The sequence below is a fragment of the Nanorana parkeri genome, unplaced genomic scaffold (assembly GCF_000935625.1).
Source record: "Nanorana parkeri isolate BGI_ZX_2015 unplaced genomic scaffold, ASM93562v1 scaffold1249, whole genome shotgun sequence".
NCBI classification, from domain to species: Eukaryota; Metazoa; Chordata; class Amphibia; order Anura; family Dicroglossidae; genus Nanorana; species Nanorana parkeri.
The window spans coordinates 31,602-47,002 of NW_017307517.1; the positions used below are offsets into that span (position 1 = coordinate 31,602).

At 41.3% G+C, this 15,401-nt stretch overlaps 1 protein-coding gene across 1 annotated transcript in view; it reads left to right on the forward strand.

Annotated features, from left to right (window-relative positions):
* The first annotated feature begins 987 nt into the window (after positions 1–987).
* Positions 988–15,401, forward strand: part of LOC108797237 (receptor-interacting serine/threonine-protein kinase 4-like) — a 22,063-nt gene continuing 7,649 nt past the window's right edge. Inside the window, exons 1-6 of the mRNA XM_018568806.1 lie at positions 988–1,121; positions 6,325–6,658; positions 8,862–8,992; positions 9,471–9,520; positions 9,611–9,769; positions 14,200–14,306. Of these exons, the coding sequence (XP_018424308.1) occupies positions 988–1,121; positions 6,325–6,658; positions 8,862–8,992; positions 9,471–9,520; positions 9,611–9,769; positions 14,200–14,306 (915 nt within the window). The remainder of the gene's footprint in view (positions 1,122–6,324; positions 6,659–8,861; positions 8,993–9,470; positions 9,521–9,610; positions 9,770–14,199; positions 14,307–15,401) is intronic.

Consider the following 15,401-nt stretch of genomic DNA (forward strand, 5'->3'; position numbering starts at 1 on the left):
ATATCTAAAAGGATGTAAAACAATCATGTGCCGAGCTAAATAAGTACATGTGAGCACTGTTCCAATTTTGCATTCACTGAGTGGAGGTGAAGGTCTGTCAGGATTCTGTGGCAACTGCTTACTTGGAAGTATGGATCTATCCAGTGGTGGATTACCCCCTGCATTTATTTGCACGATTTTAATTGCTGCACATTGGACTTTGTGTTTTTATCACTTTGTTCACATACATTCATGTTTTGTTATGCTCTTTTGTATATATTTTTAAAGCTTATACTCCTATATTTCACTGTTTATCACATATTTTCCAGATCTGACAATATAGTGACACAACCTCCACCCTGGATTGGCTAGGAAGCCACCTTCCTGACCAATCAGCATCATGCTGGCAAAACAGCATGGAGCCAGTTTCCAGGCTCCATGTTCCGTTGCGGCACTGCCGGTCAGAGGAAATCTCCCTCTGACCGGAAGTTCCAGTATCGGGAAAAGTATTGGAGCATTTGGGTGAGTACGAGTACTGGCCCAAATACTCGGTATCGGCACCGATACCAATACTAGTATCGGTATCAGTGCATCCCTAATTATAAATTAGCAAAAAGGTTTTATTATAAATTATAAATGAGTACTATGAAAATAAAAAAAACAAGATATGTATATAGATCAGAGATGAACAAAATGTGCTTTTCTTAAATATAGGTGTATACTATAAAATTGACAAACACCAGCTGACAGAAGAGAGTGAGCAGAGAGGCGGCTGTAATAAGGGAAGCTTTGCTGGGCTGGTCTGTTTCTCGTGATCAACATCTTCAGCCACAACTTTGAATACACGCAGGGTGAAACACTACTCATGCATAGTGAAGATCCTGAATGACTGGCAGTGGGTGCGCAGGTTGTGAACATGTGTACGCTGTCTTACATGCTATAAATGCGAGGATCCTACAGGGGAAGAAGAGAAAGGACATCATACATAGGGAATTGCTGTGAGGAGACATGCAACGACTGCCAGCTGGAGACCTAGAGGGGCTGGAGCTGGTGGGATCTGGAGGGTTTGGGAGAGTTTACAAAGGAAGAAGCAAGAAGCTGGGAATGGAAATCGCTGTGAAGATTTTAGATAGACACAGCTGGTGAGTGTCAATCACAATGTAAAAATATGGTGTATGGCTCATTCATTGCGCAAAGAATATTCTGTGCTGGCCCAGCTCCTATTCTCCTTTCCTTATTTCTCTACATTAAATTTATATAGCTGCAGGGGAAGAGTGAATGTCTAGTCTAGTGTGACTGCTGATATCAAATCCAAAAAAGAAAGTGACAACCAACAGTAGACTCAGGGCTTTTGTCTAAACAAGGCAGACCTTTACAGGCAAATAGCATGCATGATATAAGTTAAATGCACATATAGTCTTATAGGAAGATTTTTGTTGTAATGAATTGCCTGGCACCAGGCTCTCTTTAACTAATAATGTGTACCTTTGAAAGAAAAACTTTTGGGGGCTGTCATTGCTGTCTTCTTTTTTTTAAAATGTTAGTTCCATGGGTAATGCCAGGTGTGGGCAACTCTGGCCCCCCAGCTTTGTGTAACTACAAGTCCCATGATGCATTGCAAGACATGGGATTTGTAATTAAAGCACAGCTGGAGGGCCGGAGTTGCCCATCCTTGGGTTATGCTAATCCAGTGACCTCCAGCCAGATAACGCAGATGTACGTTACTTATAAAGTAATGTATTTTTACATACAACTAGCATAATCACCTGAACTTGTCTTTATATCAGCCCCTATACTCTCCATCACAGCATAACTTAGACTGGGAGAGGGTTGAGATCACTATGAGTAAGACAGACAGAGAAGACTCTGTCAGCATGATAGAGTATTATGAGTTGAATATGACTTATCAGGGTGTTGCTGCTCCTTTACTGTCCAATTAGGAGGCAGCACACAGGGTAGTGACACCATTGTATTACCTAAATCTATTATATTTTGCCTTCCCTAAGTCTTCCTTCCCCCTTAATCAACATGATAATATTTTTTTTAATTAAAACCTTTCCTTTCTTAATGCATGATTTATTTTATTTTTATCACAGAAAAATGTCATGCAATGAAAGCTTTTTTACAATGTGTCAAATGTATAATTTATGAGCTCTGGCTCGTCTTGAAGGAAAACTATACCCAAATGTGTTGTCCAGGAGTTTGTATGGCCTATATTGTATGCAGCTTTGCTGTGCATCCTGTTGTTATACTTGCCATGTTAGGCTAAAAAAGGGAACCAACATTTTTTGTGGGTTTACTCAACAGGAAGTCAGGGTTGTGTAGGAAAAGGTTAGGATGAATAACCTTCACTTTACTTGTGCTAACAGTTTCTCTTGCAGTTCGTTAAAGTGAAATTAACCTCAGGAGTTAAAGTGGACCTTTACACTTAAAAATACAATTCTACCAATGCATCCCTCTTTGTATGATGATTATTAATAACATAGACATGTCAGATGTAGAATTCTGTGATTTATAAATACTGACACTTGCAGAGCTTTCACTTCCTGCTTTGAAAGTACAAATTACTTCAGTTTGTCAACGCAATGCACACTGAGATTGACTTGTCATCAGCAGAGCATTGCTAGGAAATCTTATCTTTAATATCAGGACATCTCCGGAAAAGGCATTTTCCTCCCCTGAGATGATGTGCATGGTCACATGTCTAGTTACATGTGCCAGTAATCCAGGAAGTAAAAGGAGTGCTAATAATCTGCCCTTAGTAAACATGGCCACTGTCAGGAGACTGGGGAAGAAAGAGAAATAAGGTAGGCAAAGAATACAAAGCCTACAATTATATAGAAGTATGTGTTTGTAGATTGCAATTACTAAACATTTCTAAAGGTGTGTTTGTTGTTATGTTAAAGATCAGGGTAAAGGTCCACTTTAAATTATACAAATGCGCTCAAGCACCTTAACTATTAATAAAAAAATGTATCATATTTGTGTATCACATGTCACATTAAGCTGGCTATACACTTTTTGTTTTTTCTTCATTCAACCCACAGGGGACCTCTCCCTCGCTGTTCTGATAACTTAAGTCTGAACAGTGGCTGCAGCTACTATTCAGCTGAGAAATTTTGGGACTGGCTCCATAGAATTTCTGGAAGGGGGAGTGCTTTATCTGTTCAAATACCTAATAAAGTTTTACACATGCAGGTTATGGTGAACAAGGATGAGCTCAGGTTCGGCCCCAAATCCATGTTCATTCGAAGTGGAAGGAAGCTGTCAGTTCTGGCCTAGTTAGCTGCAGCCAGGGAATTCCCTGCCCCCCAGCTGAGCATAAACAAAGGGGCGGGATGCTGGGGACAATATTTCTAACCAGTAACTTTCACCTGATCTTGGATGAGTTTTGTCATCACCTTTCTAAACTGTATTCTTCACCGAAACCCTCTCTCTGACATTGACCTGGATAATTTCTTATCCTTAGTTTTTCTTGCTCATCTGAATTTTTCCTAACACGCTCAGAAGGATGCTGACATAACCAAAGCTGAAGTTTCTTTTGCTATTCAAAATATTAGGATAGGCAAACGTCTTGGCCAGGATGGGTTCCCAGCCCTTTTCTATAGGAAGTTGTCTTACACCATGATTCCACATCTTACCTGTCTTTTCAATAATGTTAAAAAGAGTTGTTTCTTTTCTACTACAATGTTGATGGCGAATGTGGTCATGGTCCCTAAACCCGATAAAGAAACTTTAGCACTTGGTTTTGAATCCAATTTGGATGGTTTTGAATCCAATTTTTTCATTGTGGCACTAGACAGGGTTGCCAACTCTTGCCCATCTTGTTTATTTTAGCTTGGGAACCGCTGGAGGAGACTATCTGTAGTAATGTTAACATTAAAGGGTTAGACCTTGTGGGGATACATCACAAATTGTCCATGTTTGTTGATGATATTTTGCTTATATTGACTTCCCCTGTCGTATCCCTCCCAAATTGATTTCTTTTTGCCAATTTTTCAGGCCTTCAGGTAAATCAGTCTAAATCTAAAGGCTTGTCAATTCCCTTATCTAAAACCTATTAAATTAGCTTTGCACTCGTATTCTTTTCAATGACCTGAGGCTTTACCTTGTATGTGCATAATGCTTACATTATCTTACAACCAGCTTTATGAAACCAACTTTCCTCCACTTTTTGGACAGTTGAATTCCCTCCTTGACTCCTGGCAATATTTTCCAATCTCTGGTTTGGGTGTATCAATGGAGTAAAGATGATGTACATTCCCAAACTCCTATACACATTTAGAGTTCATCCTGTTTGTATCCCTATTCATATCATCCAAATTCAGCAGTGTAAAGATTTTAGACTTTATGTGGTGTTAGGCTAGACCCAGAGTCTCAAAACGAGTCTTTTCTATTCAAAGCTCTCAAGTGGTCTGGCTGTCCATAATATCCGTAATTATTATTTAGCTGCGAACATCGTGCCACTGTCCGCCTTATACTCGGTCATAGATTCACCATTGTGGGCCCTCCTGATCCTACCCAAATGTCAACCAAATTCCCCTGGCATCGGTTCCATGGCTCTCTGCTAAATATTGACCCAACGATTTATTCCCATTTGGGACTTGGTCAAATTTTCTGGCGATCTCGCCTCTCCCTTCAATAAAACTTTTTAATTCCCATCTATTCCCACCAGGTCGTGACAACTTTGCTCAATTTCGCTGGTGGATAAATCAAAACCTTCATGATATTTATTCTTTGCTTTCTCTGTCTGTAGTCAAAAGCTTCCAAAGTCTTTGGGACTCGCATAATATCCCCTGCAAGAGCATTTTCAGTACTTCCACATGTTCTGTTTCTTCCCTTATCTGTAATCATCCCACTCCTTATATGCTTACCCCATTTAAAATGTAAGTGTCGCTCTGACCCCTATATTAGGGGAATACATTCCCTGATATTCTCCTCTTTATCGCTCCCTAGAAATTCCTTGGTTATTTCCTATCAACACCATTGGGAACGAAATCTGGGACTCACCTTGACATCTGATTACTGGCTGAAGATTTGACTTTACTGGTTTGCAGCATTCTGGCTTGGCTGCCATTTTACCCACCTGGGTTTCTTTCTTTGCCTGAGCAGACTCTGGAACGTTGCTCACTACTCCCAGACTCCCTCTTATGGCCAGACAGGAGAGCATCACCTGAGAGAGTAGGATGGGAGTTCCCTGTCTCAGTCCAGTCTGACCTTGCACTTGCGTGGTCTTCCTGCTATTGCATTCCTGCTGCTTTGAGTATCCTGATTCTGTGTATGACCCGGTCCTGGCTGACGTTCTCCTCTGGCTCCTGGCTTGTTCCTGACAATGCTGATTTCCTGGCTCCTGGCTTGTTCCTGATGACCCTGATCTCTGTGTTCCTAAACTGGCTTGAACGACTACCAACTCCCACTCCTGACCGTGGCTTGTTCCAGTTTATGATTTTTGCTTGCTCCTGTGAACTCCAGTTCTTAATAAATGATTTAACTAGCACCTTTTGCTTGTCTGATTTTCTCTGTGCTCTGAAAGGGAGGCAACAGCTACATCTTCCAGAAATGTTTTAATCCTTGGAAATTCCTATAAAGTTCTCTATCAGTGATACTATACCCCTGCATGACAATTACCCCAACACTTGCTTTTAGGGTTGTTCTCAACCTGGCACAATGCTTCACATTTGGTAGCCTTGTTCGATAGTGTCTAGGCACTGGAATTAAGTGCATAATCTTATATGCACATTATTATATACAAACCTGTGTAGAAACCCTTTGGACGATCTAAAAAACGTCATATTTGAGGCGGTTAAGAACAGATTAACTGGCATTGAAAATTGACTGCCATTTTGGCAGATACCCATTCTAAATTTCTTTCAGTTTAGCAGCCCTGGATTTCTTACTCACAACCTTTAAACTTAGACTCTTCCTTACTGATTATTTAGTCCTTCCTAACATAGCCCCTCAGGGCCCATCTCTTATTCTCTTCACTCCTCTTCTCTCCTTCTCTCCATTCCTTCCTATCTCCTGGTTATTCTTTCTCCCTTTTTCTGCTATCTATTTTCTCCCTTACAATTTCCTTTTTGCTGTTTCAATCATTGACTTGGACCCTCTTCCTGTCCAATCCATTTCAGGAAAGAGGGATCTGTGTTTCTATTTTACATTGTCTGGAATAGTGTATGTTTGTATGTACCATCCAAAATGCTCACTTTTAAATAACTGATGTCCAGTTATACTGTAATTACTCTGTTGCCTGGATAGTTTTATTTGAGTGAGTGGTTTATGCACAGCATTTTTGTGTGTGTTTTGCCAGCATATGGGATTGATGTATTATTTCTATATTTTTACTAGTTTTAGTGACGAGTTTGCTAACCTTATGAAAGAAAAAGACATGATGATGAAAGCGAATTCAGCCTATGTTCTTCGCATTCTCGCCATATACAAAAAACAGGATAAAGAGCACATTGAGTGCGGATTGGTGATGGAGTATATGCCTCATGGTTCCCTCCACTCTCTTTTCAACACACTTAACGAGATGGAAGTCCTTATCCCATGGGCTTTGAGATTTCAGATACTTCACCAGGTGGCTCTAGCGATGAATTTTCTCCATGGTCTTGATCCGGCTATCATTCACCGAGATCTTAAACCCCAAAATGTCCTGTTACGGAAGGATTTAGATGTTCAGGTTAGTTGCTCAGACTGTATTTATTTATTTAATTTTATTTGATATATTTAATTTGATATGGTCACTATGCAAATAAAACTAAACGACACAAAGTTCTGTTGCTATGTATGATAGGATTCTGTCCACACAGATCGCTGTGTACTGTGTCCACACTAAAAAAAGTGTTCGGAAAGAAATCTCCTTGTTGTCGCAGAGAAACCAATCAGATTTAGCGTGGTAGGGATGTAAATCATTTGCTCCGTATTTTTATGTGTCCATAGAGCAATGGACATGTGTCAAAAACAAACACTTGGTGAACATTGGTGTGCACAAGTCCTGAAAAGAGTATCTCTGTAGACTTCTAGTAGACCAGGCAAAGTGGAAATCATAAGAATTTTGCAGAGGGGCAGCACCAATAGCCAAGAGGATCATAGTATACTCAATTTGGCAATATACTTAGTCACCTCTGTGCCCCAAGCTGTAACTGGACAGTGAAAGAGCAGAAACATTCTGATGCACTTAACTCTATGCTCACTATGGCATATTCTTTGTTAGCAAATATGCGTGCAAAACACCCATTTGGCTCTGGGTGTGTCCCTCCCTCTCCTAGTGTGAGTTCTGCTGTACAGGGTATTACTAGAGTCTGATACCAAGCCAAATTCAGGCACTGACACTAGTTGCATTTAATAAAAACACTGACACTAGTTGCAATTTAAATTATGTGTGCATGTCCAACCACCCTCTTTGCACTTTCTACTGATACTGCCTTTAATATGCATAGACATCTTTGTGGTTCTTCCTCTTAAAGCAGACCTGAAGTAAAAAAAAAGGTTATGTTGTAGAGAACATCTAGAAATGTTATTTGTTCCTATGTAATACCCTTTTGTCTTGAATCGCTATTGAAAAATATAAAGCCTCATAGCTGTATATTTGTGGCATTAAATTATTTAGGTCACTATTGCCTCTAAATGCTGGTCTCAGTAGAATTAGACTAATATTTGGTGAAGTCATTACAGTTTTCCTCACTGTTTCGCTTGCTGGAGAGGAATCTGTACCAGAGAAACTACTTTTGTATGCAGCTGATCCGCTCACTTCCCGATCGTCTCCCTGCAGTGAGTGGTGACTTTCAGTTTTTCAGTCACCACTCCCCGCAGGGATTCCCTCCTCTCCGATCCTCCAGCGCTGAGTGGAGGAATGAACGAGGGAGGGGGCGGGCACAGCTGACTCTGCCTCTAGATAGGCTTTGCCAGCTGTCACTCATGCAGCTGGGTGGATCTCGAAATTACTGTCGAAATCCGTCCCGGCCAGTATATCGCGGGCCACAGTCTGCTATTTACTGTGCTTTGGGTCACAGGGGGACGTTAGTATATGTCCTCCCGTGACCCTACAGAGAACTATGGGGAAAAACACTTACCACATAGTTCTCTTTTAACATCCAAATTTTGTATGTCCAACAGAGAATTATTTACACACTTATAAGGGATAAACAAAACAGTAAATAGCATATAATTCAGTATTAGAAGCTACTGAGCACTTCCTCACATGTGACAGTGCCTAGGCACTCTCTGTTCTTTCAGCTTCACTTTGAATAAAATATCATATCAGCTAATTTGTCTCACACTGTTTGAAGGATAGGGATTTCTGATTCTATGCCCCCTTAAAATGGGCACCAGATTCCTTGTAGAGTACTGTTAGGCCCTTGAATGCATTTCTACTGTGGACCTTTGTGCTGAACTTTTCTGTTTTACATTGAGTAAACTCTGCCTGTCCTGGTCTATGCTTCATCTTACCACTCTGTGTCTTGTTCCCGTTTTGACATCTAGCCATTGGATACCCCACTACTAACATCGGGCTTCTTTGTTTGTGTTTAACCCCTTGGCACCACATCTGACTGGCTAATTTAATAATTGGATTAACCTCAAGCTTCTTATGCTTGCTCCTCTGGTACCTTTCCTCTTTTGAATTTTCTCTGCCTAATCCTTGTTGGGGTACAGTCACTTTGTTCAGGTTAGTAAACTGCTACATAAGAACCTGGGAAAACCAATGTATGGTGCAAGCACATAAAACTTCCACAACTGGTGCGTGCTTGACAGTGGTGCATCAGTGGCCATCAAACCTGAACTAGTGTAGCCCCTATAATTATATTCAAAATATCTTCCTATGTGGTGTATATACATTTTATATTCTTGGTCTTTATAAAAACATAATTCCTTTCTACTTTTAGCTAACAGATTTTGGCCTTGCCAGAAATGAAACCTCAGTTTCAACCAGTATGGCTGGTACAGTTTCCTACATGCCACCAGAGTCCTTTACATGCGCTGAATACAAGCCAAATAAAGAATTTGATGTATACAGGTAAGTTTTGTAGAGCAGTTACTAAACCTCAGAGCCATGTTGTGCTTTTAGAGCTACAGTACTTATAAGCATAGATTGAAGTTGAATTTCAGCCAAACAGCTAAATGCACAGTTTTACCTGACAAAGGATTTATACATCCATAGATCCATCTCTGAGAGTTACACGATTCTGCCATACAACACAGCCCTGGCTGGCCTTTTTTTCTGCTGCAGTTATGTAAACTCACAGGTCTTCACCCGCCCCCCTCGACAGTGAAAAGAGAAGCAGCAGACTGATGAGTTCATCTCTCTGTCCCTGCTTACATTTAAAAAATACCTTCAGTGTTATATTAATAAATACAAAGCTGCATTAATTTGCATATTTTAAATCTGCCTGGAGGACAGCTTTTTAATAAGAGGATGTAAAGTACGTCTCCAGAGATTGTCAATGAAAAGTTCTTAACTATTTAAGGTCTTAATCCTGTCCTATTGCTTTCAGCTTTGCCATCTTAATCTGGTCAACATTGTCGAGCCAGGAACCGTATGGCGGTATGTCCCAACCTTCTGAACATTTTCCAGTTTACCTGAAAATCTGTTTTTTTGTTTAACATTTTAACGTATAGTCGTTTATATTTTTAGGCACAGACAGACACATTGTTATGTATAAAATACCACATGGTATTCGACCTGACATGAAGTTTGTGAACTGTTGGAAGACTGTGAAGATGGTTCCTGAAGCCATAGAGGTGATGGAACAATGCTGGCATGGTGACGCTAGTTTACGGCCCTGTTTTGCTGGTAGGAATTTCAAACGATTTATTTACATGCCACAGATTTTAGGTGCTAAACCTAAATGTTGTACCGCAAGTCCAAAAAAAGCACAGGTGGGCTCATTTATGAAACGTATGCAGTATGTGTAATTAGTATTTTTTTCTGTGATCTGGAAAAGCACCTGCACAAAATGTGAAAAGTGAAACAGTAAAGGCCAGACAACTGCGGGGCATACTGGAGGCTGTGTGGAGATGCAGGAGTCACGGGGGTGCAATTGGAGACACAGGACACACTTGCAGACACGGGTACAATTGGAGATACAGAAGCTACTTGGAGATAAGGGTGCCCACAGGGGCACACTTCGAGACATGGGGTGCAAGGGGCTCAGAGAAACTGAGGCACTAGAAGGGCAAGGGTCCTTCTCTTTCAATAAATACCTGTAGTATAACTGCAGTACTTTGAAGTACAACTGCAGCAAAATTAATAACAACTGCAGGCTTGCAATATAATAAAGTATAAAAACAGTAAAACTGCAGTAAAACAATAAGGGCATCTGCAGTAAAATGAAGTACAACTGTAGGTTTGCAATATAATGAAGTATAGAAACAGTATAGCTGCAGTTCAGTGATACATTACTGCACTTGGGACTACTGCACTATGTGCCAAATGCAATGGTACAACATTGTACTGCAGTTATGCTGTATTGTGCGACATGTAGCCACTAACGTTGTGCTGTTGTTGCAGTACTATGCAAGTAAAAGCTATGGACCACTCCTATGCAAAATTAAAAGATGCAGATTGTGTGTGTGTTTTTTTGCTTAACCACCTGAAGACCGGGGTGTTAAACCCTCTTCCTGTCCAGGCCATTTCTTAGTATTCAGAGCTGAGGTAACTTGACTGACATTTATTCAGTCATGCAATGCCATACTAAAAATACATTTTATACCATTTTTTGAGGACACGTAGTGCTTTCTTTTGATGGTATTAAATCATCACCTTTTTTTTTTTCCTATATAAAAAAAAAACTACCCTAAAAAAACCTGTTTCCCCGTGTTATGTTATGAAACATTTATTACCCAGTTTTTTGGTAAAACATAAAAGATAGGGTTACATCGGGTAAAAATGTCTTTATAATATCCTTTTCGCACACTGTACTGTTACACCCCTGAATCTGGAAGTAGGGTGCTGGAACAACTGGTGGATGGAGCACAACATGCAATCTAAAAGATATGATGTCCACACACCATTCTGCTTAAGAATGTTATCTTTATTTGTAATCCTTTAGCATGACATGTGAATGCAACATTTCAGAGCCTCACAGGACTTTAAAAGTTTTTACCGCTCATCAGTTTAGCGATAACAGTCATTGATGGCCCTAGAACTATTGCTCGCACTCCGACGTTTGCAAAGATATGTAACATGTGCAGCGCAATGGACACAATCGTCGATTTTGCAAGTCATTATACATAATATTATAATGAGTACATCATCTACATTAAATACCATTTCAAATGTACACATGTCATTTGCCGCTCAATATGTAGGAACTGCGATAATCCAGCATGGTATATGTACAATGTCAATGGGTAAATATAAACGTCATTCATTATATCATATGTACTGAAATCTCATTAGACATAACCATTTGGTAAATATTGACTTGTATTTAAGCTGGAGTGCTAGTGACCTTTCTTTACCTAAGTCCTCTATATGGAGAAATCAGGGGTCTTTTAGACCCCTAATGTCACCTAGGGACCCCCAAAGAAGCTGATAAAGCTTCACTAGCTTCTCTCCAGCTACAGAAGCCGGAGGAATGACAGTTGAATGTGGAAATGATGTATTATACATCACGTCCACATTCAGAGATTGGAGAGGAGTTCAACAGGAGATTGTGTGCTGATCTCCCTTCGATCACTGTTTACAGAGCCACTTTGCCGGTCCCAGGCGATAGGCGGCAGTGGAGGGAGGGTGTAAACTTCCACTCATCATAGAAGCGTTTGGGTGGCTCTGGAGCAGCCCGAATGCTTGTATTTTAAATAAATATTTTACCATCGCCGGCTGATTGAATTGCAGGCAGTTTCCCACTCCTGCACGCGCAGGGCGACGTGCATGAGAGGGAGCGGGTAAAGGACGTTTTAAAATGCCCACCCGCATTCAAGAAGCCACCGTCCGGCCGGATGGGAAGTGGTTAAAGTTTAAACTTTAACTAAATTCCTTGTGTGAGTGGCCAATATTTCTTATTTTCTGATTTTGGGTTAATTGTCTGGTAAGCAGGACCTTCTTTAATTTTAATTGGGCCCTGGGCAAGATTTTGCTGATGGGCCCCAACAATCCTCCTGCCTTCACCACCTGCCCGCCCTCACTTCCTGACTCACATCCCCGTATCATTCTACATCCCCTTCCCCTGAAAAGTAACTAAAAACAATAAATATATATTTGTTTATTTTTTCTTCAACATACTAAAACTCAGGACTCTGCAATGTAATGGACTCGACAATTCAAATTTTTGGCCCATAGGTCTATATTATATGTAGAATGCAATGCACCAATGCAGCAAGTGTTCCGGGGCATGGAATGTAAATGCACAACCTTTGCTTGAAATCTTGAAAATTCATCCACATTGTACTAGTGCATGCACAGCACAACCTTTGTTCATTTCAGTGGAAAGCCTGTCTGTCAGTTTGTCTTCTAGTGTTTATGGAAACTTCTATCTTTCATATGACAATGTGTCTCTTTCTCTCTAAAAGAGCAGTTTCTTGCTCGCGCATTGACAATCTTTTACATGGACAGTCAATTACATATTTTTTCAAGCTACAACCACCCCCCTCAACCTAATAACTACCCATGGGGGGGCGGGCGGGAGCGGATCACACTGGCATCCGCCCCCCCGCCCCCCAGCGGTCTCTAATGTTGCAGTAGCGTGCTGGACTTACCTGAGACCCTGCAGAGCACACCATAGATCCTGCATAGTCCACCTGAGACTCTCTATGGTGAGCTCTGCAGGGTCCCAGGTGGTCTGGTCGTCGGGATCCCTTTCCCTGTACCTCCCTTTTACCTGCTGCTGCTGGGGCCCAGCCTCCTCCACCCCCTCCCCTGTCACCCCTGCCATGCCGCCCCGTAACAGTTGATACCCATGTAAGAGGCCCCCAGACCCCTCACATGGGTACCGGCAATACCCCCCTGATGGCGGTGTTCTATCAAAGGTTGTGACTACGTTAGAATGTGTGACCGGTGACATGGTCACACATTTTAACGTAATCCCGCCCAGTCTTTCGGCGGTGGAATGTGTGACCGCCAATAGGTGACGCATTCCAGCTCTATCCCAGCTGTTCCAGGGCAGATCGGCATCGCAAATCGCAAGTGCAGGAGAACCGATCTGCCCTAAAACAGCTAAACGGTCCTGAAATGTCACTTCTATCCGACTGCGATCTCACATTCCACCACACTCACAAAGTCGGACAGAAGTGACATTTCAGGACCGATCAGCTGTTCCAGGGCAGATCGGTTCTCCTGCACATGCGATGCCAATCTGTCCTGGAACAGCAGAGAATGCGTTGGAATTCTTCACCTATTCCACCACCGAAAAACTGGGTGAGAATACGTTAAAATGTGTGACCACGTCACTGGTCACACATTCTAACGTAGTCTTAAACTTTGATAGATCACATGCCTACCTGTAATCATTTAATCAGAGAAATAATGTAGATTATAATAGGGAACATTACAGTGTAATATTCCCCATTATAACCCACTTGTCTGATAACATTAAATAGCATTTCACAACTACTATCACCCCCCGGCGCTCGGACTTACCCAGCCAGAGGGCTGCAGCCAGGGAGTTTCGATTTGAGCACTGCATGGGGCGGGGCTTGGGACACACACGCCTCCTGTGACTATGGACGTGGCCGGGAGGGGAGGTGAGTCACAGGACCCGCCCCCTCACTGAGAAGCCGTCGGCAGTGTTCGAACACCGGGACCAAGCACTGCCAAAAAATTCTGGATCGGATCCCATTGAGGCTGTGGGGGAGCCCAGGACCAGACCCCACTGGGCCCCCCCACCGGCTGCACCGGCGGTATTTCCGCCACTGCATGACTGTCCCCCATTTGTTTTCTAATAAACATATATACACTCTTTTTATATCAAATGCCCACAGATAGTTTTCCTTTTTCATAATATTTTTCATAATATTTGCAGTTATTTTATTTTATTATTTTTACTATTACTCTCTTACTATTTTTTCCCTCACAGAAATATCATAAGGTATTTAGATTCTGTTTTATTTAAGGAATTTTGTGCATTGACACCTATACACTCCTGTATTTTATTTTATTTTTAAACCCATGTGCATTAATTATTCCCTTCAGCATTTTTACAATTCTGTGACTAGTCATACTTTAGCTAGCATGTATTCTATTAAAGCCATACATACATACATTGATTGTCTCCGTGTCTCTAGAATGTATGGAGCGGCTAGAGAAGATGAAGAAAGCATATGGTGTGGAAATTGAGGATGCTGTTTTTGAGGTTTTGAATACACTTAGAGCCTATTCTTCATCCACTCAGGTATTTTGGGGTTTGTAATATGCCAGTTCTACAAGGTATATTTTTTGGTATTTTTGTGTAGGCAGTTACCACATGTACATCTTTATGGCAACCTAACTGAACTCCGCTCATTAAAGAGGACAAGGCAATTCTGTTTTAGGAAGTAACAGATAAATGTACAACTCAAGATCCCGTCGGCCACAGCTAAAATACTGTTAAAAAATTTTGTTTTGAGAAAGTTTTTTTTCAAATTGCTATAGTAATTGGGGTTAAATTGTCTATCGTTTTTGTCTGTAGTTGTTTTTTCGGGAAACTCCATTACATTTTGGATTGAATCAAATAAAATTTTGAATGAAATTTTGTGATGACATCAAGTTTCTGATGGCATTATGAAACGTTGTGACAAGATATTTCGAATGAAAGGTCATATGAAAATCTACTAGCTTTAGCTTGGAATAGCAACTTTAAATGGGACCTGCCATAATAAAATCTTTTAAATAATGCTAGACATGTGCACCGGAAAAAAATAGTTGCGTTTCGTTTTCATTCACAATTTTTGTTATACTTGTACACTAAAGGGTTAAACAAAAATGTAAATAAACACCACACTTTTAGAAAAAATCCTTTAATTGAAAAAAACATCAAAGAGTCAATTCTTTTATTTAAAAAAAAATTTAATCCAGCGTCAATCACCATTAACAACGCCTGCTGAAATAAAAAGAAAGTCCCGCCGCATGACGACCCATCCAAACTCGACGAAGACTGACCGCAAAATTATATCTGATGGGGACAAGGGCCTTTCCCCACAACCCTGACCCCCACAACCACCGGGTCAGGGTTGTGGGGAAAAGGCCCTTGTCCCCATTGGCATGGGGACGCTCTCCCAATGCCGGGGTCATGGCCTGGTAAGGCGCAGGGGGGGCACTCGATCATCCCCCCATTTCCTTCCCTGCCGGGCCTGTGCTTGAAGCAAGGGTCTGGTAGGAATTTGAGGGGGGACCCCATGTTTTGTTTCAAATTTGTGGGGGGTGGGGTTCCCCCTTAAAAGCCCTACCATACCTAAAGGGCCTGGTAGGGCTTTTGGGGGGAACCCCAAGCACTTTTTTTTATTATTAA